Source organism: Coffea eugenioides, chromosome 2 (assembly GCF_003713205.1).
Source record: "Coffea eugenioides isolate CCC68of chromosome 2, Ceug_1.0, whole genome shotgun sequence".
Taxonomy (NCBI): domain Eukaryota; kingdom Viridiplantae; phylum Streptophyta; class Magnoliopsida; order Gentianales; family Rubiaceae; genus Coffea; species Coffea eugenioides.
Genome location: NC_040036.1, coordinates 2,376,378 through 2,399,827, shown reverse-complemented (window position 1 = coordinate 2,399,827; position 23,450 = coordinate 2,376,378). Strand labels below are relative to the sequence as shown.

At 42.1% G+C, this 23,450-nt stretch overlaps 1 protein-coding gene and 3 non-coding genes across 5 annotated transcripts; 1 reads left to right on the top strand and 3 right to left on the bottom strand.

Annotated features, from left to right (window-relative positions):
- Positions 1–12,285: 12,285 nt before the first annotated feature.
- Positions 12,286–12,357, bottom strand: TRNAC-GCA. The gene has a single exon. It is a non-coding gene; the product is annotated as a tRNA-Cys (tRNA).
- Positions 12,358–12,425: 68 nt separating this feature from the next.
- Positions 12,426–12,497, bottom strand: TRNAC-GCA. Its single transcript has one exon. It is a non-coding gene; the product is annotated as a tRNA-Cys (tRNA).
- Positions 12,498–12,563: 66 nt separating this feature from the next.
- TRNAC-GCA lies at positions 12,564–12,635 on the bottom strand. Its single transcript has one exon. It is a non-coding gene; the product is annotated as a tRNA-Cys (tRNA).
- A 16-nt stretch (positions 12,636–12,651) lies between these two features.
- On the top strand, positions 12,652–18,448 carry LOC113764045 (DNA-directed RNA polymerase III subunit rpc3). Of its 2 annotated transcripts, XM_027308080.1 has the most exons (14): positions 12,652–12,825; positions 12,935–13,082; positions 13,198–13,316; positions 13,427–13,517; positions 14,126–14,274; positions 14,660–14,812; positions 14,883–14,993; positions 15,249–15,360; positions 15,613–15,750; positions 15,932–15,969; positions 16,061–16,153; positions 16,794–16,877; positions 17,759–17,908; positions 18,087–18,448. In XM_027308080.1, exons 1-14 carry the CDS (start codon positions 12,757–12,759, stop codon positions 18,225–18,227), a joined length of 1,596 nt encoding a protein of 531 aa, XP_027163881.1. In that variant the 5' UTR covers positions 12,652–12,756; the 3' UTR covers positions 18,228–18,448. The 2 variants fall into 2 exon arrangements, with proteins under 2 accessions (XP_027163881.1, XP_027163882.1); XM_027308081.1 differs by lacking the exons at positions 16,794–16,877; positions 17,759–17,908; positions 18,087–18,448 and adding an exon at positions 16,639–16,782.
- The last annotated feature ends 5,002 nt before the right edge of the window (positions 18,449–23,450 follow it).

The following is a 23,450-nucleotide window of genomic DNA, read 5'->3' as shown; positions in this document are numbered from 1 at the left end:
TCTACAGGGATCAGCTCATAGCTGGTCTCCGTCTTCCCATTCCCCAATTCCTTTACCAAATTCTAACCTTCTGGGGAATTCGTATAACCCAGCTCGTTCCAAACGCCATCAGATCGATCCTCGGCTTTTTTATTATGTGCCGAGTCCTCGAAATTCCATACTCTCTAGACCTTTTCAGGTCATTCTTTCAGATGAAAGTGAGCGGGCCAGTTCATGGCTGGTTCTATTTTGCTCGCAGGAGCGGGGGAGAACTCCCAACCCGCGAGCTGTTCACGCACACCCCCTCTTCCATTAAGGGCTGGAAAGCTCAGTTCTTCTATGTGAAGAACACGGGTTTCCCTCCCTTGACCTGGAGGGAGGAGACCCAGGTGTCCGACCCCATTCCTTCACCTCTTCCTGCGGCCGAACTGGACCTCCTGGTCAGCTCGGATGCTCGATTATCGGTGAAGGAATTTAGCAATGCCCAGCTCCGGTCGGCGGGGCTGATTCGAGCAGAGGTAAACGACCCTGCGCCTGACCTCCGACCTCTCACACCCGAGGAGCTTACAGCTTGTAATCCCTTTGATCTTCTTTTCCTTGCTTTCCTTTCTTTTCCTTTGTCGCACGAACTGACCCCTTTCTTTGCTCTCAGTGAAGAGGTTCTCCCAGCTTCTGAACATAGGAGGGACAGGCAGCTCGCGCGCGGCTACCTCGGTACCCTCCTCAGCTCCTGGTGACGTGGCTTCTCCCCCACCAGAGCCTATTCCCGCAGCTCAGTCTACCCCCTTGGAGGAACCCAAAAAGAAGAGGAGGAAGACCACTGCCAAGAAAGCCAGGACCGAGGTGACCACCTCGGTTACACCCACGCCCCAACCATCTCCTACTGGCGCTTCCACGGAGCACTATGGGGTCAACAGTGCGGAGCTGCAGGCCTCATCTGAGTCGCCCCCTTCGATGTGGCGGACGAGGAACATCATTCCTCTCAAGCCCCCAACCGAGCTGAGCACACATCCCCACCCACTCCATTTCTGCCCGAAGTGGGGGTTGTCGATGAATGACCGAGCTCAGTTTCCAGAGGCTGCTCGAGAGCTCGTCAAAGGTTCGGTGCTCCCACGCGACCATCACTTTATCCAGCTCGCATCCAACTCCGAGTTGCTGTCGCACTACTACCTGAGCGCAGCCCAGGTAGCTTCTTCACTTGGTACTTTATTAATATCCTTAATCCATAGTCTTCTCATAGTTGGACCTGCAGCTCAACGTCGCTGGTGCCGAGCTGGCTCAGCGATATGAAAACATGGGAGAGAATCTCTCCCAGGCTGATGCGGCCAAGAACAAGCTGTCCAGTCAGCTCGAAGCGACCGAGGCAGAGCTGGAGGCAACGAAAAAGCAGCTTGCCGACTCCCAGGCCGCCTGCGAGCTTGAGAAGGAAAAGTCCGCCGAGCTGACTTCCCAGCTAGAGAGTGAGCAGAAAAAATCAGTCGAGCTAGTGGAGGCGGCCAGGACGGAAGGGCGCCAGCTAGGCGTTCGAGATTTTAAGAAGTCCGAGGCCTTTATGGATGATTTGGCCATCTTGAATGGCCCCGTCCTGCAGCTGGGCTACACCAAGGCCATGGCGGATGTTCAGTCTTTGAATTTGCCGGGCTTTGACCTGAGCAAATGGCCTGATTATAATCCCCAGGCTGCTGACCAGATTGACAGACTCGTCACGGGCTACTCCAATGGGCGCGACCTGGCTGCCTTGGTCGCCAACCCTGCCTTGCCTGCGACCTCCCCTGAGCAAGAGCAAGAACAGCAAGGGGAGAACTAGAGATAGTGACTTAGATAAGTCTATTAGACTCGGCCAGCTCACTTTTTGTATGGCCCCCTCGATGTTTTTCCTCTTTTTGAAATGAAATAAATAGCCTCTGATGGCCTTTCTCGTCCAACACTTGTAAAAATTTTCCTTTATTCAAAGTCTTTGGGTACATAAAAATATCTCAGCTCGGGCATTGAAACCGTTCTAATACGGGCCGAGCTAACTAATGAAGTGAAGATCAGACCTGTCCAGCTGATTACCTCAGCTCGGACAAACTATCAAGAAAAAACCTCAAAACTGAGTGGTGCCAAGATAGGCCCAACTAGATAAAGTGAACCAATAAATTGAACTAATAAAACATAGAGCCGACCTGTCCAGCTGAGCACTTCAGCTCGGGCAAGCCCCTAAAGGAAAAGCTTCAGATTTGAGTTGTGCCAGGTACGTGGAACTTCGCTTCCATCCTGGCGGGCCAGCCTACAATAACCCGCTCGGTCAGCCTCTTTTACCACGTAGGGACCTTCCCAGTTCGGATCCAACTTACCGGTGCCCACAACTCGGCTAACGGAGTTTTTGCGTAACACCAGGTCTCCTGGCTTGAAAGAAATGCGCCTTACCCTAGCATTGTAGTAGCGTGCGACCTGGCCCTTGTACTTAGCCATCCATATAGCCGCCTCTTCCCTTTGGTGCTCGACCAGGTCCAAATTAAGCCGCATCTCCTCATCATTGTCTTGAGCCACAAAGTGTTGCACCCTACCTGAGGGTACCCCAACCTCTGCTGGAATCACCGCTTCGACCCCATATGTTAGGATAAATGGGGTTTCCTGGGTGGCCGTCCGAGGTGTTGTCCGGTAAGCCCATAGTATGGTGGGTAGCTCCTCCAGCCAACTAGTTCTCACGGACTCTAATCTTGTCCTCAAGCCATGCAGGATGGTTCTATTTACGTTTTCGACCTGCCCATTGGCCTGGGGGTGCCCCACTGAAGTGAAGTGCTGCTGGATGCCGAGCTCCGTACACCACTCTCGAAGAGATTGATCAGCAAACTGTCTGCCGTTGTCCGAGACGAGAGTCCTTGGTACGCCGAATCGACAAACTATGCTTTTCCAAAGGAACTTCTGAATAGACCTGCTGCTTATCGTGTTAAGGGGCTCGGCCTCTATCCACTTGGTGAAGTAATCAATGGCTATCACCAAGTGCTCACAACCCCCTGGAGCTCGGGGAAACGGCCCCAACAGATCAATTCCCCACTGGAAGAATGGCCACGGGCTGCTGAGAGGAATCAATTCCTGAGTGGGGGCGTGATGGATCGGGGCATGTAGCTGGCAAGACCTACACCTGGCTACCAGCTCGGCTGAATCTCTAAAGATGGTGGGCCAATAGTACCCCGCCAACATCCCCTTCTTGGCTAATACTCTCGGGCCGACATGGTTGCCGCAGATGCCCTCATGCAGCTCGCGTAAGACGTAATTACCTTCCTCAGGCGTCACACACCTCAACCAGGGCTGCAAGTAAGATTTCCTGTATAAAATCCCTTGTGTGAGTACATACCTCTGTGACTTGAGGAGGATCTTGCGGGCCTCTGTCCTGTCTGGTGGAAGCTCTCCCTGAGCTAAATACTGAATGACAGGATCCATCCAGGAGCTCACTACCTGAATGACCGCCGTGCTGACTTGGTCATATGCTCGGCTTTTAACCATCTCCACCAGTATTTCCCGACCTATGCCTCCTGCCGAGGTGGAGGCCAGTTTGGATAAGGCGTCAGCTCTCCTATTTTGGCTCCGCGGTATCTGCTCAAGCGCAAACTGCTCGAACAAACCCTTCAATTCGTGTGCCTTCGCTACGTACCTTCTAAGCGTCCCCTCTTTGACTTCGTAGCTTCCCCACACCTGGTTCACTATCAGCTGTGAGTCACTATAGATTTTTATCGACCTGGCCCCTAACTTCCGGGCTATCTCCATCCCTGCAATCAAAGCCTCGTACTCTGATTCATTATTAGAGGCTCTGAAGTCGAATCTTAGTGCATAGGGCAGTTCTTCCCCCATAGGGCTAATAAGGAGGAGACCTGCTCCGCACCCCTCTTTGCTCGACGCACCATCCACGTACAATGTCCAGGTGGGACCTGCTCGTTCCACCGCCTCTGCGTCCTTCCTAGCCTGGACAGTATCCCCTGCCAGTTTAGCCTTGTCTGCCTTTCCAAGATGCCTGGCCTCGTCAGCATCGGCGGCCTGTCCGACCTTAGCTGCCTCCTCGGCCTCTCCGGCCTTGGCAGTTCCCTGGGTCTGCTCGGCCTCCACTGCTTTTCCGGCCTGCCTATCCTTGACGGCTTTTTCGGCCTGCCGGGCCTCAGCTGCTCCGCTTCTCCGGACGGTCTGTCCTCGGCAGCTTCTTCGGCCTGCCGGGCCTCAGCTGCTTCTCCGGACGGTCCTCCCTCCGCTACCTGTGTGACCTGGGTGACCTCGGCAGCATCTTCGACCTGTAAGACCTCTGCTGCTTCTTGGGCCTGGACGGCCTTGGTAGCCTCGTGAGTCGGTAAAGCCTTAGCTGCTTGCCCAGCAGGTACCTCCTTACCAACTCCCCTGTTCCTCATAGCCTGCATGTCACTGGCCTGATTAACCTCCGTTTCAGGCGATCCAAAGGATACACCATCTGCTATGAAGTCTGCCAATGCTTGGGCTTTGATGGAGGTCCGGGGCTGGTAGCCCAAGTCATACTCCGACAGCTCCACAGCCCACTTTACCATCCGTCCCGAGGACTCGGGTTTGGAAAGGATCTGCTTCAAGGGCTGGTCCGTTATGACCACTACAGGATGAGCTTGGAAGTACGTCCTAAGCTTCCGAGCTGCATGTACCAATGCCAGAACATAGCGTTCTACCGTAGAGTACCTTGCCTCGGCCCCCTGCAGGGCGCGGCTAACGTAATACACCGGCTTCTGCGTTCTTTCTTCCTCTCGCACCAATACTGCGCTAATGGCCCCCTCTCCCGCAGCTAAGTAGATGAACAGGGTCTCCCCCAACTCTGGAGAGGTCAGGGCCGGCAACCGTGCCAGGTGGGCTTTCAGCTCATCGAATGCCCTTTGGCACTCCAGGCTCCACTCGAACTGCCGATTAGCTTTCAGGGCCTTGAAGAAGGGCGCTCCCCGAACTGCCGATTTGGACAGGAACCTGTTCAAGGCGGCCATCCTCCCTGTCAATCGTTGTACCTCCTTAATATTTCGGGGAGGAGCCATGTCCATGATAGCCTTGATTTTGTCTGGGTTAGCTCTGACCCCCTCTTTAGAGATCATGTAGCCCAGAAATTTTCCCGACCTGACCCCAAAAGTGCACTTCTTGGGGTTTAGCCGCATTCGCGAACTCCGAAGGACCTCGAAGATCTCTCTCAGGTCGGAGACGAACTGCTCCTGGGTTCGGCTTTTCACTAACATGTCATCCACATAAACTTCTAGGTTCCGGCCGATCTGGTTTCTGAACAGCTTGTTTACCAACCTCTGGTAGGTTGCGCCTGCATTCTTCAGCCCGAATGGCATGGTAACGTAACAGTAGGTCCCATCCTCAGTGATGAAAGAGGTCTTCTCCTGATCCCCCTCGTCCAAAGCTATCTGATGGTACCCCTTGAAGGCGTCCAAAAAACAGAAGATCTCGTAGCCCGCTGTCGAGTCCACGAGCTGGTCAATCCGTGGGAGTGGGTAACAGTCCTTCGGGCAAGCCTTATTCAGGTCGGTGAAATCCACACACATTCTCCAGGCTTTCTCCTCCTTCTTGACCAGTACCGGGTTGGCTAGCCAGGTGGGATAATAGACTTCCTTAACGATCTTAGCCTCCAGTAACTTACCCACCTCGCTCTTAACGACCTCCTTTCGCTCAGGAGCAAAATTCCTCTTCTTCTGCTTCACTGGTCGGACGTTGGGATCTACATGTAGCCTGTGAACTGCCAGCTCGGTGGGTATCCCAGGCATATCATCGGCACTCCAGGCAAAAATCTCAGCATACTCTTCCAAGAGAGATTCCAAAGAACTTCGGATCTGCTCACTCAGGCCGGCGCCGACCTTCACTGTGTGCTCGGGTCGGTCGGGCTGGACGGGTAGCTCGGCCAATCCCTCATCTGTCTCCAATCTTTCCCCTCTCTCCAGGGGTTCCCAGGATTCCAGACAAATCGTCTGAGCTACTAATTTTTCTTTGCCCTTAAGGGTGGCAATGTAACACGCCCTTGCCACCTCTGGATCTCCCAGCACCTCAGCCACCCCCTCAGAAGTAGGGAATTTCATACTGAGGTGCAAGGTGGAGCAAACAGCTCGGAGGGCGTTCAACGTGGGGCGTCCCAGGATCATGTTGTAGGATGACGGCTCCTTGACTACCGCGAAGTTTACCGGGATCGTTCGGCACCTTGGGGACACCCCCACCGTGACCTGAAGGGTGATCATCCCTTCCGGCCTCACTGGAGGACCAGCAAAGCCGATTAACGGAGTTCGAACCGGCACGAGCTGTCTATCTTCCAGCTGCAGTTCCTTGAAGGTCTTATAATATAGTACGTCTATGGCACTTCCGTTGTCTATATACACCTTCCTCACTTTGAAGTTACAGGTGATGACTTCTATCACAATAGCTTCATGGTTATTAGAGGCCAAAGGAACCGCGTCTTCAGGTCCATAAATTATTTCCTCATACATCTTCAATCGCTTGGCCGAGCTCTCCCCCGTTGGAGGGGGGCGGTTGTGCCGCCGAGCTGCATGGCTATCTCCGCCCGCAGGTCCTCCGGCAATAGTGTTAATCACCCCCGCCAGGTTCTGTATTTCCTGCTCGGGAGTTCGGCCACGGGGCCCCTGAGGCCGGTCCCGTAGGAAGGTTGGACGCTCCGACCTAGGCCTTCCCCGTTGTAGGTCAGCTCGTTCCTCTCGTACAAACTGCCCCAGATGGCCTCGTTTGATTAGTTTTTCTATGTCTTTCTTGAGATGACGGCAGTCCTCCGTATCATGACCCACATCACGATGGTAGGCGCAATACAGACCTTGGTCCCGTCGGTTTTTGTCCCCAGCTAAGGGCCGAGGAGGTCGGGATAGCCCCTCCTGCTCCATCACTGCGAGCACTCGAGCTCTAGGTGCCGTGAGGCCAGTCCAAGACTTGTCCTCTCCCATTGGGCGGCTCCTGGGGAAACGGTCATAAGCACTCTTCCTTCCCTGGTCAGGCCGTGCCCTCACCTGGTCGGCGCCCTTCCTGCGCCTGTCATCCCTCAGTTTCTCTTGCGCGCTCTTAAGGCGATTTGCTTCCTCCGCGTTGGCCTTCTCATGTGCTCGATCTAGCATCTCCCGAACTGACTTGGGAGGTCTCTCCACAAGCTCAGTGTAAAGCTTTTGCTTGCGCAGCCCATTGATGAAGGCTGCCATGACTACCTTATCGTCGCGATCTCGAACTTGAAGGGACTCATTATTGAAGCGTACCATGTATTCGCGCAAGGACTCCTCGGGCTTCTGTTGGATAGTCATGAGGTGCGCGGTGCTTTTGGAGTAGGCCCGTGAGGAAACGAACTGTGCAGAGAACTGCCGCGCGAGCTGGTTAAAAGAGCCGATCGACCTAGGGGGAAGCCCCTGGAACCACTGCCGGGCCCTTCCTTCCAGGAACATTGGTAAGGTCTTACACCTGACCGCGTCCGCAGCTGTCTGTAAGCGCATCTGCGTCATGAATATGAACAGGTGGTCCTCCGGATCCGTGGTTGCGTCGTAAGGCTTCATGTTTGGAATTTTGAACTTCGCGGGCAGTTGGTATTCCTCGATATCGAGCACAAAGGGGGAAGTAATATACCTGTCCGCTTCTGGGTCTAGAAGCAGGTCCAGTTCGTCCCGCACCTGTTGTCTCTCCCTCCGGGGGGAGAGATCTCCCCTGGGGAGCCTCCGGACGGGCTCCGGGTGTTCAGTTCGGGAGTTCTTGTGAGAAGGCTCCATGACCTCGACTTGCTCACGCGTGACTTCCCGGTGTGCCCGCTTGGCCCCAGTTTTGGTGGGACTCCCAGTTCGGGATTCTGACTGATCTGCTCCCTGATCCTTGGGCTCCTTGTCCTGATGACCTCCCGACTGCTCTTTGAGGTAGTTCATTATTGCCTCGAAGGTGGGCAGGTTTTCGGCCACGGTCTGAACCAGTTGTTCAGGCGGGATTCGTGAGGGCCCTGCCCCTCCTCCTCCGGGTGTTGGACCCCGAGAGGGGTTTTGGGAGCCATCACGCTCGGCCCCCTTGGACCCGCCCACATTTCTCTGCGACCTAGTTTTCGGCATGATTCGCAATGAAGTGTAACGTGCTTCCCACAGACGGCGCCAATTGATGCGACTGCCAAAAACCGCGTCCGAGCTGAGCTGATGCGGCCGACCTGATTGGACAAATCGAGCTGGGGCCGGGCTAGGTGACCTGAGAAGAAAGAACGGAGGCGGGACTGATGTCCCTGAGATAACTCCGACGGTCAAGTTAGTTTGGCCGTAGAAGGATATAGTAATAGTAGAGAATACTTGTCAGCGTACCTTGCGTAACCTTGGTAGCGTAGTATATATAGGACCGGAGGAGGGATAGTTTCCTTATAGGAGTCAAAATCCCCTTAGGGTTCGGAGTCTTCTTAGGGTTTCATGCGGCAGCCCCTACATGTTCGGAGGCGGCGGCCCATCAAGCCCATCACAGGAGGCTCCCGACACACCGAGCTGGCTTTCTTATGCCGAGCTGGCCCGTGCCAGCCTCGAGGTACCTATGGCCGACCTGCCGCGTGTGATCTGCCGACCTGACACGTGTCATGCGCGGATTTGCCCCACCACAGTCGGGTAAATGATAAGTAATACCAATTATGTTAAGAGTTGGTATGATTTAAGACCGGCAGGTCCTCGACGGAAGAAATTGGATACTTTGGGATCTTGGTTAATTATTACTTCTTTCTTCTTTTTTTTTTCGACACAGGGGTGTCCGGGTCAATCCTTACGAGGTCCGACTAATCCCCTGCGGTCTGGGCCCAACGCCCCAATCCGATCCTAGCATGTTAAGTACGAGGAAAAATTCAGCAGAGTTGAGGCTCGAACTCGGGACCTCTCGGTCTCTGTGGGAGGAGGCTACCGATGGACCATTTAATTATTACTTGATCGAGTGTAAGGCGCCTAACATTCTGGAAATTTTCAAGCCTGTAGGCTGTAGGAATGGGGTCAGTTTATCTTCCGTTATTTGCGGGGCAGGGCGGGGCTGAAATATTACTACTGCCACTGCTTGTTAGGTCAGAAGCCACAAAGAGCAGTCCTTTTGGCTTTTGTCCATAGATCTTGTTTTAATTTAACAGTACGAACATTCTTCATCCCCCCGACCAACCAAAATTCGAAACGTTGGTTATTGATGTCGTGAAATCTCTGCCTGCTTTTGCCGGGACTCCTAAAATCAACGGCCTGAATCCAGGATAGAATTGATTGCTACACGTACTACTTTTCAGTCACTTACACCTTTCACGTGCTTACTGAGCTGCAGGATCTGTTGTATTCTCTAAAAGCGAGATGCCCATTACCACGACCAACTATATGATCCTGTACCTTCTTCTTTTTTTTATTATTTTTTTTTGGAGGAAAACTTGATGCTATACTCGAATGATTGTAACTGACGTGGTTTAATTATATTACGGTCTTTTTCCTACCAAACAAAGGGGCGAAAAAAAAAAGAAAAGAAAGGGAGAGCCGTATGTGAGGGTTTCAAATCCAATCTAGTAGATTAAAAGAAAATGTAGTGCTTCTTTCATCGAAAAATTTAAAAAGTAACTAAAGAGTGCAGTAGTATATTTGTTTAGTATAGAAACCTCTTGTCTCGTCGTACAAGTTCAGTTGAGTAAAGTAGATTGTAACGAGTCCGTTGCATAGTCCACAGAATTGTAACGAGTCCAGTTGAGTAAAGTAGATTGTCTGCGTTCGACAAAATAAATAAATAAATAAAAGAAGAGAGTCCGTTACGAGCACTGTAGAAGTTTTTTAAAAAAATTTTTGAAGTGTGTAAATTTTTGAATATTTTGAAATGTATAGTTTAAAATTTTTGAAACGTTTTTTTAGATTACTGTAGTTAAAGTTTTTAAAAAATTTATAGCTGATAAACTTGCCAAAAAATTTGGGTTCCATTACTCCATAGAATTGTTACGAGATTGTGCATGCCTTTGTTCTTTCTTTTCTTTTTTCTTTTATAAAGGTCCAAGTACAAGCGTGGAAAAACTTCTGAATAGGAAGGAACTTCATGGTAATTTTTGCCAGCTGCGAAAACTGTACAAGATAAATACTCAAAAACAAAAGGGTAGGCCTATAATGAAGTGTAGCTTACCCACGAATTGAGGATATATTAACGCTGAGATTTAAATTTTTACGGAAAATTTAAACATGCCTAGTTCTTATAACGTGCCCTCCAGATATAAAAGAACTTTCTTTATTCATGTCTCTGGCATAACAAAAACTTCTTGGTTTTTCCTCTTCTAGCCAATAAAAGAGAAGTTCGAAATTATATAATTAGTTTCTACTTGGACAATTTTTCAAGTGTCTCTCTGCTTACTATCTATCAGTGGAGAATTTTTAGTTCGCATCCGGGTTTAGGTCAACGGGTCGGGTCTGGATCTGGATCTAATAAAATTTTTTGGCTTTGGGTTGAAAATTAAATCCGTTACCTGGACCTGGATCCGGATCCGTTCACTCTAACAAAAAAAGGGGTCGGATACAGAATATAAGATTCTGACTCGTATCCGATCCGAAGCCGAATAATATATTAATATTTATAAAATAAATATATATTTCTAAATACATTCTTTTATCAAATTAATAATTTAGTAATGATTTTGTTGATTGATTTGTGATCAGTTTTGAATTGACTATTGCGAGTTATTTGTGATTTAATTTTGTAATATGATTTGTTTAAGTTTGGAGATTGGATTCATGATTGATTTTGGATTTAATTTTTAAATGTTTAACTTTTGGACCTTTTTCTTTTTGGATAGACTCGGACCCGTCGGACTCAATTCCGAAACTCTAAGGTCAATATCTGTTAGGTATACGGATCAGGTCCTGATCTACTGCATAAAAATGTGTCCGATCCGAAATTTTTATATTCCGATCCGAACCTGACTTGTTGACACCGCTATCCGGGACATATAGCTTATCAAATGCATCTAAACATATTAAAATCTAAATTTATTAAATTTAAATATTGAATTGAATTATCAAATAAGATCTTACATGTATCTTCTTTTATTTTTCCCCGATAACTCAATTACTATTGAACTAATACAAAATTAGGTATCCTTTTGCGATGGCGTGCAATTTAGTGCAATATGATTTCTCAGTGCATGTTAGTTTTCGAGTGCAAGAAGCAGTAGAGGATGAAAAGAGACGGTACTTGGGACACGGGCTCTTACAATCCCCAGAATTTTCCTTATCACCCATGTTGATTAAATAAAATTTTATGTTTGGCCCCACTAAAATGATTAGGAATGAAATGGATACTAAATAACCAAAAATGCTTTTAATGACAGAGTCCAGCTGTTTAGTTCATTTGGAATTTTTTTTATCGCATGTGATTCATTTGTTATATTTATCACTCATTTAGTTCCCTTCAAACTTTGTACAATTTGTCATTGATTTTATTTAAAATGTTAGACAAATATACTTTGTGGAATTGAAAATAGTTATGAAACATAAATATTCATCGTGAGCAATTATAAATGTCTTTGCATGATTTTTCAAACCGTGATAGTTTTATGCATAAATTTGAGTATGCCTTTTTATGTTGATCATAACGTAGATGTATTGTTTCTATTGGTTATGTGAATATTGATATATCCTTTTTTTTAAATAAAAAAAAGATCGAGGAAAATAACAAGCAAGATATTCTAGCAATGTCTTTGTTCCCCATTGAGAAATTTTTTTTGGCTTCACCACTAGACCTGTCAACTTATCGAGTATAGGCTGCAATTGAACATTTTGAACCCGAATATGTTTTAATATGTATGTTCCGGATTCGACCTGTATACTTAATGGATCTTCTACTTGATCTTCCAAATTCGGATCCAACAGGTCAGATCGAATACGAATCAAATTTTATAATAAATATATATGTTTTTATAATTCTTAATTTATTGTATAATAAGTAGTATTGTATAATAAGTAGTATTGTATTAATAAGTATATATATTATTATAATAATAAGTATTGTTGTATATATTATTGAATAATAATAAGTAGATATTATTATAATAAGTATTATTGTATTAATAATTATATAATATATAATTATCAATTTATTTAAATGGATCCGTATTGAATACAAGTAAAAAATGCAATATTTTGTATTAAACCCACTTTTTTATTAAGAAAAATGGATTCGAGTCGAGTAAATGAAATTATATATCCATACCATTGGCAGAAAAATTTAGCGAGCTCGGGTCGGGTTGACAGGCCTATCCACCACTGGTACTTGGGATCAAAATGCACGACATATTACTGTGTTTAGGGAGTGAAAAAACTCTATGTAAAACAGCCAAAAAGGGCCCAACCGGGTTCGAACCGGTGACCTCTTGATCTGCAGTCAAATGCTCTACCACTGAGCTATGGACCCTGGCTGTCCAAAGGCACAACAAATTATCTCTAAGAAGTGACGGAAAAACTGATATAAAAAGCCAAAAAAGGGCCCAACCAGGTTCGAACCGGTGACCTCTTGATCTGCAGTCAAATGCTCTACCACTGAGCTATGGACCCCTGAGGTCGAAATGCACAACAAATTATCTAAGGAGTCACGGAAAAACAGATTAAAAAACAGTCAAAAGGGCCCAACCGGGTTCGAACCGGTGACCTCTTGATCTGCAGTCAAATGCTCTACCACTGAGCTATGGACCCCAGTTGTCTTGGATGCTTGCGCAATTCATTCTTCGGCTGCTCCGCCAATCCCACCGCTGCCTCTTTCACTTACCCTGCGGCAAACAAAGAGGAGTAGGTAGTAGGCCGAAGAGCCGCCGAGATGGTGTCGCAGCACGGCATCAAACTTGCCGTTTATCTTGTATCCTCTTTCTACGGAGATCATAATTCTGTAATACAGAACACCTTTCTTGCTGACTTGAAGTAGCGCTTTGTAGTATTAAATTTCTGGTTCTTTTTCCCCGATTATGACAATTAATGTTGGTATTCTAATATGGCAGAAAGTTTGTGAATGTCTTCTCCGGAGGGGAACCCTAACCTTAGCGCAAATTATACGGTTCACCGAACTCAGTCGAGAGATTGTGAGGCATTGTTTACTAGCCTTAATCCATCAAAACTGCGTTCAAGCCTTCTCAATCCAACAAGAAGGTTGAACTCTTATATAAATCCTAGGTTGCTTCTTTTTAATTTCCTGTGAAGTTAAAAGTTTTAAAACTCGAATTTCGAGAATTTCAATCTTCTGTTTTTAATGAAATGAATTTAGGTGCTTTCGGAGAGGCTCCAAAGGTTGTAACACACTACATGGCTTTATTTGACAACATAATCCACCACATGAGGTTTCCAAAGTTCATTGCAATTGTAAAAGATGAGCTTGGTGGAGAAGTTAGTACCAATTTTATGTTTAGCTATTTCATTTATTTTTGTGTTTAGATTTATTTGTCCTCGGAGTGAATTTGGGCGTATTTGATGAGTTGTTTTTTGGGCTTTGACAGTGTGAAAAGGTTTTTGAAGCTTTACTTCAACATGGTAGACTATCTTTCAATCAAATTGTTGACAGAGAGAAACAGACTGTGAGTAAAGAAGGTAATGAAACTGTCTTTCTGCAAACTTTTATCATTTCCCTTGAGTATATTGTTTACATTGACCTTATTGGCTTTATGTTGTTCATTTCTTTGTTGCATGCTAAGGGAACAACAAATTTGCGCTTCTTCTTTCGTAAGTAGAAGGTTCTCGTGCAATTGCTTACTCGTTGTTGGAATTGTGCCTGCAAGTAGTTGGTGTAGGATTTGGAGACGAATATCAATTAGGAGGACATAAGGGAAGATTATATAACTTTTGCATCGACCACAATGCCCTATCACTGAGTTTATAACTTGTATGTTTGAAGCAGTATGTAGAGGGGAAGCTGAACCTAATCATCCAGAAAACGTTTTAAACTCGTAATTACCCTATTAAAAGTTCTGCTATTGATATCCTTCAAAAAATATATGAATTACATTTTTGAACTCTTACAACATGAGCAATCCTTCAAAAAAAAAAAGAAAGAAAGAGCAACCCTGGACTGGATGTGTACTAAAATTTATCATTTTTTTATTACTTCCTATGTGTTTTTTTCCTTTTTTGTGTTGTTGTTGTTATGTGGTTTTCATTTCTTTGTTATTTTATTCTTTATTTTTTTAATTGTTCTCCAGAAAATTTTGATGTGGACCATGTAAAAGAAAGCTTTAATAAACTTGTCAATGGCCGATTTGTGGAGCGGTGCCCTGCTCCTGAACCATTTCTTGCTCCACCCTCCGACGAAGAAACTCCTGCTAAGAAGCGAGGTGCCAAGTCCACGAAGGTAGTCATGTTCACCTTTCAACCTAGTGTTTCATTTATAATACTTTTTACTTTGTATTTGAACCAATACAGCAAGGTTGAAGGTCTTGATGTTTGTTTTACTTTTTCATTTGTTTGTCCCTCATTTTGAACTCTTAAGATAGTAGAGTTGCTTATCTACCTCTGAGCTTTCTGCTAATGTTAATAGCTCTTTCCCAGAAAGTAAAAAAGAAAAGGACGGGTAGTTTAGCTGCTGCAGAGATATTCTATCTCATTAGTTCACATGTGAATTTGTATATCTAACTGGGCTTGCATTAAGAAACAGTATATCATGAAGTTTAATATGTTTGCAGGAGTTCCAATTTCTCCTTGTTACTCTGGTTAATGAATCTCTTAAATAAACACAGGTTGGTGATGTATCTGAGAGCATTGAGCAACGTGCTTTGGCAGCAGCAGCTCCGATGGAGTCATTAAGATTTTTAGCTGAAACACACAATTGGAGTGATTTTTCTGACAAAAGCAGTGAGGAAAAGTTTACCTCTGTGAAAACTGGGGAGAAGGTCAGTATAGTAGTTTTCCCTTGCATACCCTGTTTCACCACTTGCTGACCTTTTATTTTCTAAATCTTAGAGGAAGCAAGATTTTCTAGAGACAGATGGCGGCCTGCTGGATCAAGAAGAAAAGAAAGAAGTCCTTTGGCGTGTCAATTTTGAAGAACTTGTACGACGTTTGAGGCATCAGGTTGAGAACTTTTCCTTTGCACGTACATCAGCTCATTAAATTGCTCATTAGGTCAGATCTTATTGTTGTGTGTTTAAATGATCAGGATGCTGGAAATGGTTCAGACACATCTTTTTTTTTTATATGAATAGTCTATTGGTTAGAAACCCTGCTGAAGATTTCAAGGATGTGCCAGATTTACTATTCTAGATTTCTGAAGCGTTGTTCCTTTTCTCGGTCCAAATTTATGTATTATATTTTCTGTATTTGGTGTAGGCTTGCATTGCCAATGCAAAATCTCGGCTTAATGATGAATGTGGCATTATCCTTGGTGCAATTCTGGAGTTAACTAGAAGTTCAGAGAGTAAAGTGAACATTGGAAGCACAGGTGACGACTTATCTATATTTGTCCATTCCTTTAAACATATTTTTTAGTTTGATGAGTTTAAGAGCTTTAAATTTATGATGCTTGAGCTTTTGTATTGTCGTCAATGTGCCTGAGACATAATTTTATGGCGTTTGAGTGTTTTCCATGTTGTCAAACTTGGGGTTTCTGAACTTCTTGTTCTCTACAATTATTTCATTATTCTATGGTGTTACCCACTTCCTCAGGTGACTTATTTTTAATCTTTATTTGCAGCTTCTGTGTCAATAAATGATATTTATGATGAGGTGATAAAGAAGAAAGGGGGTCTTGGCATGAACTTGGAACGTATAAGAGCTTCACTAGTTGAACTGGGTTGTGAAATGCCCATGCTAGTTGAAGAATATAGCATTGGTACGCTATTTCTATTAGTCTGTTAGTTTTGACAAGAAGTAGAATTGGCAATGAAAGTCCATGTGATTTTTTATGAATGCCATGGGGAGATTGAGATTTATGTGTATAGTGAAAGTCATACTCCCGGAAAGATATACAGATTTAGTTTTATGTACTGCTAAATTCATATTTTGCTTAACAGATTTGAAGAGCATAATTGACATGGCTCAGAATGAAGAGGTGCTTTATCCGTAATTTACTCCGTTCTTTTTTTGGTCTTCATAGTATTAAAGTGCTCTAGTTATACTTAATTGTGTTTTGTGTGCTGTAGGTGGAATCTATTGTATTGAAACGATATGGAAGAGAAGCCTATAGGATGTTCAGGTTCCTTTCGAAGTCTGGCCGCCTTCATGAGACTGATAAGGTATCTATGTGGACATAATATGATCTGTTAAATGATCTTAGACTGATAAGGTATCTATGTGGACATAATATGATCTGTTAAATGATCTTAGCTTTAGAGGTTTCTGAAAGATAAAAGTTCATGAATGCATGGTTGGGGGTTTGAAATTCAGCCCTGCCATATTTTAGGATCTGGTTGCTGTATAGCTACCTGAATGCATAACGACATAGTTCAATTGGTTTCATGTATAGAGTCCCTTCTCCCCCTTCTTTTTCTAAACTTAATATCTGAGTATCGATGAAAACGTTGCTGTTTCTATTAACTTGTGATATTCAAGATAGAGGTCATACAATTAGTCTTTCTAGATGTGCCGAAACAGATGTACCAAAACAGTCTGAAGAATGTTTGCACAAGTTGTTGTTTTATTGATGTTGATGACTATCGGTAAAAATGATCCTTTGATGTGGTCTACATTCCAATATAACCACAAAATTTTTTTATTTCAGTCAGTCAACTCTCTGGATCTTGGTGCTGCATTCTCTAGATTGCTAGAGCACCATGGAGTTAGAATGAGAATTAACATGTCAGAAGAGGGAAAATAATCCATCCCAAATTTAATTTCATTGGATATATTAAGTTTTTTTGTTGTTTTGTTATATAGATTGCAGATACCACGTTTGTTGAGAAGAAAGATGCTATCAAGATTCTTTATAAGTTGTGGAAAGATGACTACTTGCAGATGGAGGTACTTAATATCAACTATACTTATCTCATTTTCTTTTTTCCTGAAACATTTTGGGGGTAATGTATGCCATTGCGAATAATGGACTGAAGGTAGCCAAATGTAATATTGTCATCTATCAGAGATCTCAATATGTGGGTAGCGGGTACTCAAAATGATGGGAAGTGGTTATCACAGTAAATATTATGGAAGTGATACACTGCTAGTCATAGAGGATGGCTGTATGTAATATTTAATTCAGCACAAGGCTGTTTCTTCCCGTTGATAATGAGTATACACTCGGTATTCCTTGTTTGAATGGTGAGATTTCTTGTATTTCTCCCAAACTTGAAGAGAATAAAGAAATTATGAGATTTTGGAAGGAGACATTGAACTTTCAGAAGTTTATATAGCATTTCTTTCAAGATCATAGATTTTCTGGGGCCCTCAAAAAGGTCTTAATTTCTAAGTGACTGTAGTGCACAAAGTTTTGATTCTTCTATCGTACCATAAAAGTTGCGGGTGCACCATGTATGAGATCTAGCAAGTTTTTAGTTGAAAATTTGGCATTTTAAAGCTGGATTCGCCTTCATGGGCAATTGGGTGAATTGGCTTTTGACTTATTGACTTTGTTGCTTTTAGAGCTTGAATATTGAATACTAAAAGGATCAATTGATTGACAACGGAAAGGTCCCTAAAGAATTTTCTGCTGCTTTCCTCTTACAAATGGTACCCAATATGCATTGGAATTATTGTATTAGTAATTGTCCAAAACCATGGGCATTGGAATTATTGTTTTCCATAAAAAATCCTTGCAGCTATTCCAGTTTGATGCAGCTTCAATCATGGTTATTTACTTGTTGCATCTTCTAATTCATGCAACACATTGTGGTTTTTCATTTCAGAAAGTTACTGTGAATGGAGCTAGGCAGACACATTTCTTGTTGTGGAAAGTTAATAGGCAGTCTCTTTGCCAACATGTTTTAGATGAAATGTACCACGCTGCTTTAAACCTGAGACTTCGTATTGCACACGAGCTGGACCAAGAAAAAGAGGTTTGTGACTGAATCCGTGCATTTGAACCTCTACTTGAATGTTAAACTGAAAGCTTCGGAGGGATTTCATGCTGGTGATCTGAAGAAATCCTTCTGGGCGATAAAATCTTTTGCAAATAAATAGTTCTGGAGGTGTCTTTTTGATCTGGTGTCTGATCATTTCTATAACCTTTGCCAGATTCTTCAGATGCCTAAAGACAAGGTCGGAGAGGTAGAGGAATTGCGCAAAAGATACATGCGCTTAAAGAAAGTCAGCATTATTTACGAATCGTCCTTGATGAATCTTGATGATGCGCTGATGCTCTTTCATGACTTCTAGATGCAGGACTTAATTTTTTTTTTTTTTTTACTTACTATTCTTTTTGTTTTCTTTGTTAAACTTATTGTGTATAAAAAACTTACACCACCCCGTCAGAAATTCATAGCCTCGATACACTGGTGACTAGTAGTATTGATACAGACACGTTAGTGGGGAGTAAGACAAATACATTTTAATTTCACATATTATTCGGGCAAACAGGTGACTAGTATATTAAGAGACGATGGGAGCGGAAACGTATGTAGCTTGATTTGGACTACTTGGATGCCGACAAAACTGTTAAAAAGCATTCAATTACTTTTTTGTATTTCGTACATTTTAATAATATTTTGAAAAATATTCTTACTTTTCATTAATCGTATAAAACATGCAATATACTTTTGTATTTTGTACATTTTAATAATATCTTGAAAAATATTCTTACTTTTCAATTAATTGTATAAAACAGGTAATATACTTTGAATGTATTATACTTCACAAGTTTTATTTAAATGTTTGAAAAAATTTTAAATTTTGAATAAGGATAATGACATAATTTTGAGTTACATACAAAATAAGAACATTACATTTCATAATAACCATAGATTTATGCATATTTAATTAATAACATGATGAAATTTTAATAAATTTAACATTTCATACAAAAAAAATGTTTAAAATTTGCATAAATAGAGCATAGTCTTTAAAAAGTATAATAAACTTATTTGTATTTTTAGTTTTGTTACTTTTGAATATGTTCATGCTATTCACCAATGAATTTATATGCATGATTTTGTCGAACACATAGTTTTATATTCGTATAATATGCACATGTATAATATCTCATATTATACTCATCTCGTATTTTACTAATTATGCAACATAAGCACCCTTTTTAACATTTTTTGCTATATATATATATATATCTATATCTATATCTATATGTATTCAAGAAGGGGTTTTTAGCAGAAACCCTTTCAATGGCTTCTAAACTTCTCATTCTTTTTTCTAGATTTTTGTATTTATTTTAATACATAAAAAGTAATGGGTCATAACCCACCTTATCACCAATCAAATTTAAATTTAAAATATTCCCACTATCTCTTAACTCATCCTACAACCACTCCTACAAATCCTCTAATCATCATCCCACGTTTCTCCCTACATTTGCTCCCACGTTTCCCACTCCAATTAAGAGTCCACTCCAACTATCTCTTAACTCATCCTACAACCACTCCTACAAATCCTCTAATCATCATTCCACGTTTTCGCCTACATTTCCTCCCACGTTTCCCACTCCAATTAAGAGTCCACTCCAATTAAGAGTCTTCCAATTTAAGAATTTCACCCCAATTAAAACTCCTCCAAAGAATTCCACCCCTAATTCCCCCACCCTCTCTCTCAGTTTCTTATTTGTTTTTGGTTCTCTATTGATTTTGTAAATGTATTGATTTTGTTTCTTTTGTGAGCAGTTATGGAAGAGATTATGTGCAGAGACTTCAGCGGAAATCAACTTTCTTGTGGAGAACTGGAAGTATATTCTTGCCAGCTTAATTTTCCAGGTCAGTCCCCTCTGCCCCTCTGCCTTTTAAGTATGTTTTGCTTTTGATTTGCTTTTTGTCATGAATGATATTGCATTGATTTTCTGATCATCCATTATTTTTGAAATTTTTTTACAAAATCCTATGAACGGTCGTTTGCTTATTGTTACATCGTAAAGCAAAGATACTCAACAGTGGGATAAAGTATAAACACAAAATCACAAGCACATGCTCCAAAAGACCCATTAAAGACATGATTTATGCATCGACCATGCTGTTGCTACTCAAATAGTAGCAATTCAGCGAAAATGGAAAGTGGAAACGATGTGTGTGAAGAACAAAATTGTAAAGTTTAGTTGCACTTATTGTTCAAGATAAGACACAAACTCGAACCATCAGAGTAGGGCCTGTTAAACCTCTAATAATTAACCAACGTGATCTTCTGGAATCTCAATTTTTAGGCTTGCAATAGCCTCTTTCATTAAAGCTACTTGGCAATGTACTTGAAGGCCCTGTTTTTTCAATCATATTTAAACTTCACTTGGAAGGATTAGAGATTACCTTGATCGAAAAGAAATAAAGAAAAACGGAATAGGAACACTATGGCCGTAGCTTTTAAATTCTAATAACCACATCATCTATCCTATTCATAATCAGTAAATCCACAAGGGTCATTAGATGGGGAATTGAAGACGGTGACTAAAAAAAATATGGTTTCTATTGGTATTTGAAAAATTCTGAATTCTAACTGAACTTAAACCAAAAGAATAAATTAAAAATTATAGAGGCTGCCAAATTAAAAGAATGTATTGAATTGGATATTAAAAGATGGTTTAAACATAGTAGGACTAAGAACCAAAATCTTTGAAAAACAATTCTATATTCAAAAAAAAAAAACCTACAAGAACAAACTCATTTTCCCCCAAAAAAGAAAAGAAAAAAAGCCTATAAGAACATACGCCCTTTTCCAAATTTAATGATTTATCTACATTATGAACATATTATAAACTAATGGATTCCTTTTTATTTAATATTAAAAATTTATTTTAAATATACAAGTGATAGCAGAGGGAATGAAGCAGTTAGCGACATGTGAAAAAATCGAAAAAGACAAAAGCAATTAGAGGGATAATTTCGCACAAAAAAAATAACAATAAGCGGTCAAAGTACCTAAAATAAAAATTCGTGGGTTAAAGTGCAATTTGAGGTATAGATGGGAGGCATTTTAGTGCATTTATTGGTTTGTTTTCAATTAGTGGTGCTTGGTTTTGCGGGGTTTTGGGGGGGGGGAGGGGTTGTGATTGCAAATATGTGTGGTTGGCGCTGGTGGGCTACTTGCTGGAAGTTGGGAAAAAGTGAGTTACTCTACAGTCTCCTCGCCTCGGTGCTCATAATCGGATGCGTGGGATGGGGAGGTTCAGTAACGGGAAATTTTCAGTAGTTTCATTGGACTAAAAATTTTCAAGTGCAATTGAAGAACAAGTCATTATCACAAAAATGCAAAGATCGTGCATTTTCATTTGTAATACGCACTCCACAAAATTTAACAAAGTTAATTAAATCACCAATTTTGGCATTCGTACTAAAAGTGGATTAGTGTGAAGAGTATTCGCACCTTCAAGCAAGATTATCAAATCGAATGCTTAGTATTTGTAAGTATTTCATTTTAACAACATTCAATTACATTCATTTGTAGAAATATATCATTTCCTTTTTTAATATAATTTTTTATTTTTTTTTTCAGGATCCATCTTCCGAAAAAAGACAATTCTTGAATGATATACACATTCTATTATATTTCAAACTATTGTTAAACATATATTACATTTTAATTTTGTTGGTACAATTTTTTCACCTTTATTTGTTCACCATTTTATTTTTATTTTTTTTAATAATGTCAGCACCGTGCGTAGCACGGGTATTCACACTAGTATATGTGTATAGACACACACATGATATACATATAAAAAAGGGACGTTACAATATTGATTTCAAAATTTTCTTTCGTAAATAATCTTTCATCCAAACACACACAGATTTTGTTATCCGAAGAAGCGTGGAGAGGATAACTAGGAGCACGATAGAAATTACTAAGCAAGAAAAGTTGCTGGGGTCAACAGTCAAGATTTTGCAATCTTCATCGAATAGGCATGAATGAATTCGGGTAGAAGTTAAAGAGACGCCAACCATTGAATCTATCCTTAATATGGACAGGCATGTGCAAATTCAAATTCTGATCAATTGCACATGTTACGAGTTTCACTTGCTAACATTTTCCTCTTAAAAGGCAGGACTAAACGGCCAGTGTCGCCTGAGTGCATTCTCACGACAGATTAGGGGGCATGAGCTTTATCTTATCGATGATGGAGAGGGCAAAAAAAAAAAAAAACAGAATTGAGGTAATTTTTTTTATTTTACTTGCACTTTTTCTTTTTTAATCCTGAATTTGACAGCGACAAAATTAAAAGAGTATCTTGCGAACTAATTTACTGGAGTATTATTTATTTACTTAAAAGAGTAATGCTGCTATTCAAATAAGGAGGGATATACAAAAAACAAACAGCACTTGTGTTGTGTGTACTAAAATATGATTAATTTGCTGCAAATTAACGGCTAGTTTTTTTTTTCAGGACTTCACGTGATAAATGTTAAAATGATCAATCAGATTGCAGAAAGCCCTCCCTAAGTATTAACATTCGGTCCAAGCACGCAAGGAGAAAGGTGAGCCATTTTTCAGGTAAAAAATCACGACTCTGATTTAAACACCCGTAAATAATATATATATATATATCCCAGGAAATCAACACAAACAAAAAAAAAAAAAAAAAAAAAACCGCGACCAGTCCGTGGCAGCCAGTCCTCCTAAATCTTTTAAAACATGTTTACCATGCATGCATTCCTAATCCCTAACCCCTAATCCCAATCCTCACGGTAGGGCAAGTAGCTTGGGCATAGTCTAGTGGTGAGTAAACCACTAACACAGCAGCCACTCCCATAATAAATACTTATGTTTGTGCCACCCAACAATAAAATAATAATAATAATGTACATGTTGAAATCAAAAGTGGTGAGTACTATTTTCTTTTCTTATAGTTGAATCAATCAACCAACAAATGCATGCATCCATACTTCTTTTCGACATGTTGTTTTTTTGTAAATAAATGGAAGCATGAATTAATTCTTGCCAAATCAAGCAAGACACCACCAAGCATAAAGGTTTATGGAAAATCGATCGTCTCTTGTGGTGTGTGCCAATTTGCCATGTGCTGCATAAAGATCCGAAATCCAACTGGGGGAAAAACAGGAAGAGAGTTCTTAATTTCAGAGCTTGTCTAATACTAAAAACTAGGAGAGATTGGTGGTACAATAATATATATGCCTCGTATTCTCCTTTTTTTTTTTTTTTTTCTGACGGAGTGGACATCCGGGTCAATTCTTACGGGACCCGACTAATCCCACTTCGACCCGGAGAGGAGGCTCCACTCCACTCGAGCACGGTGACAAGGGGGCTCGAACCCTAGTTGTCCAGATAAGTCCACCATACCCTAAAGAGGGGGAGCGGGCCGCTCGATGAGGCATGACATGTGCTTCTCGTGCTATCGGTTGGTGCGCTTTTTTCTTGTGGAGTAAATGTTTCAATGCATTTGTGTGGTGTAAGTGCATGCTCAGTACGTCAGTATTGTTTGAGCCTGAATGATTTGTA

Bases quoted from the DNA above. Each gene is read 5' to 3' on its own strand.
- LOC113764045 (XM_027308080.1), top strand. From the start codon at position 12,757: ATGGTGTCGCAGCACGGCATCAAACTTGCCGTTTATCTTGTATCCTCT. The intron at 13,518-14,125 runs GTAATGAAACTG...ATTGTTCTCCAG, and splicing joins ACAGACTGTGAGTAAAGAAG to AAAATTTTGATGTGGACCAT. The intron at 15,361-15,612 runs GTGACGACTTAT...CTTTATTTGCAG, and splicing joins AGTGAACATTGGAAGCACAG to CTTCTGTGTCAATAAATGAT.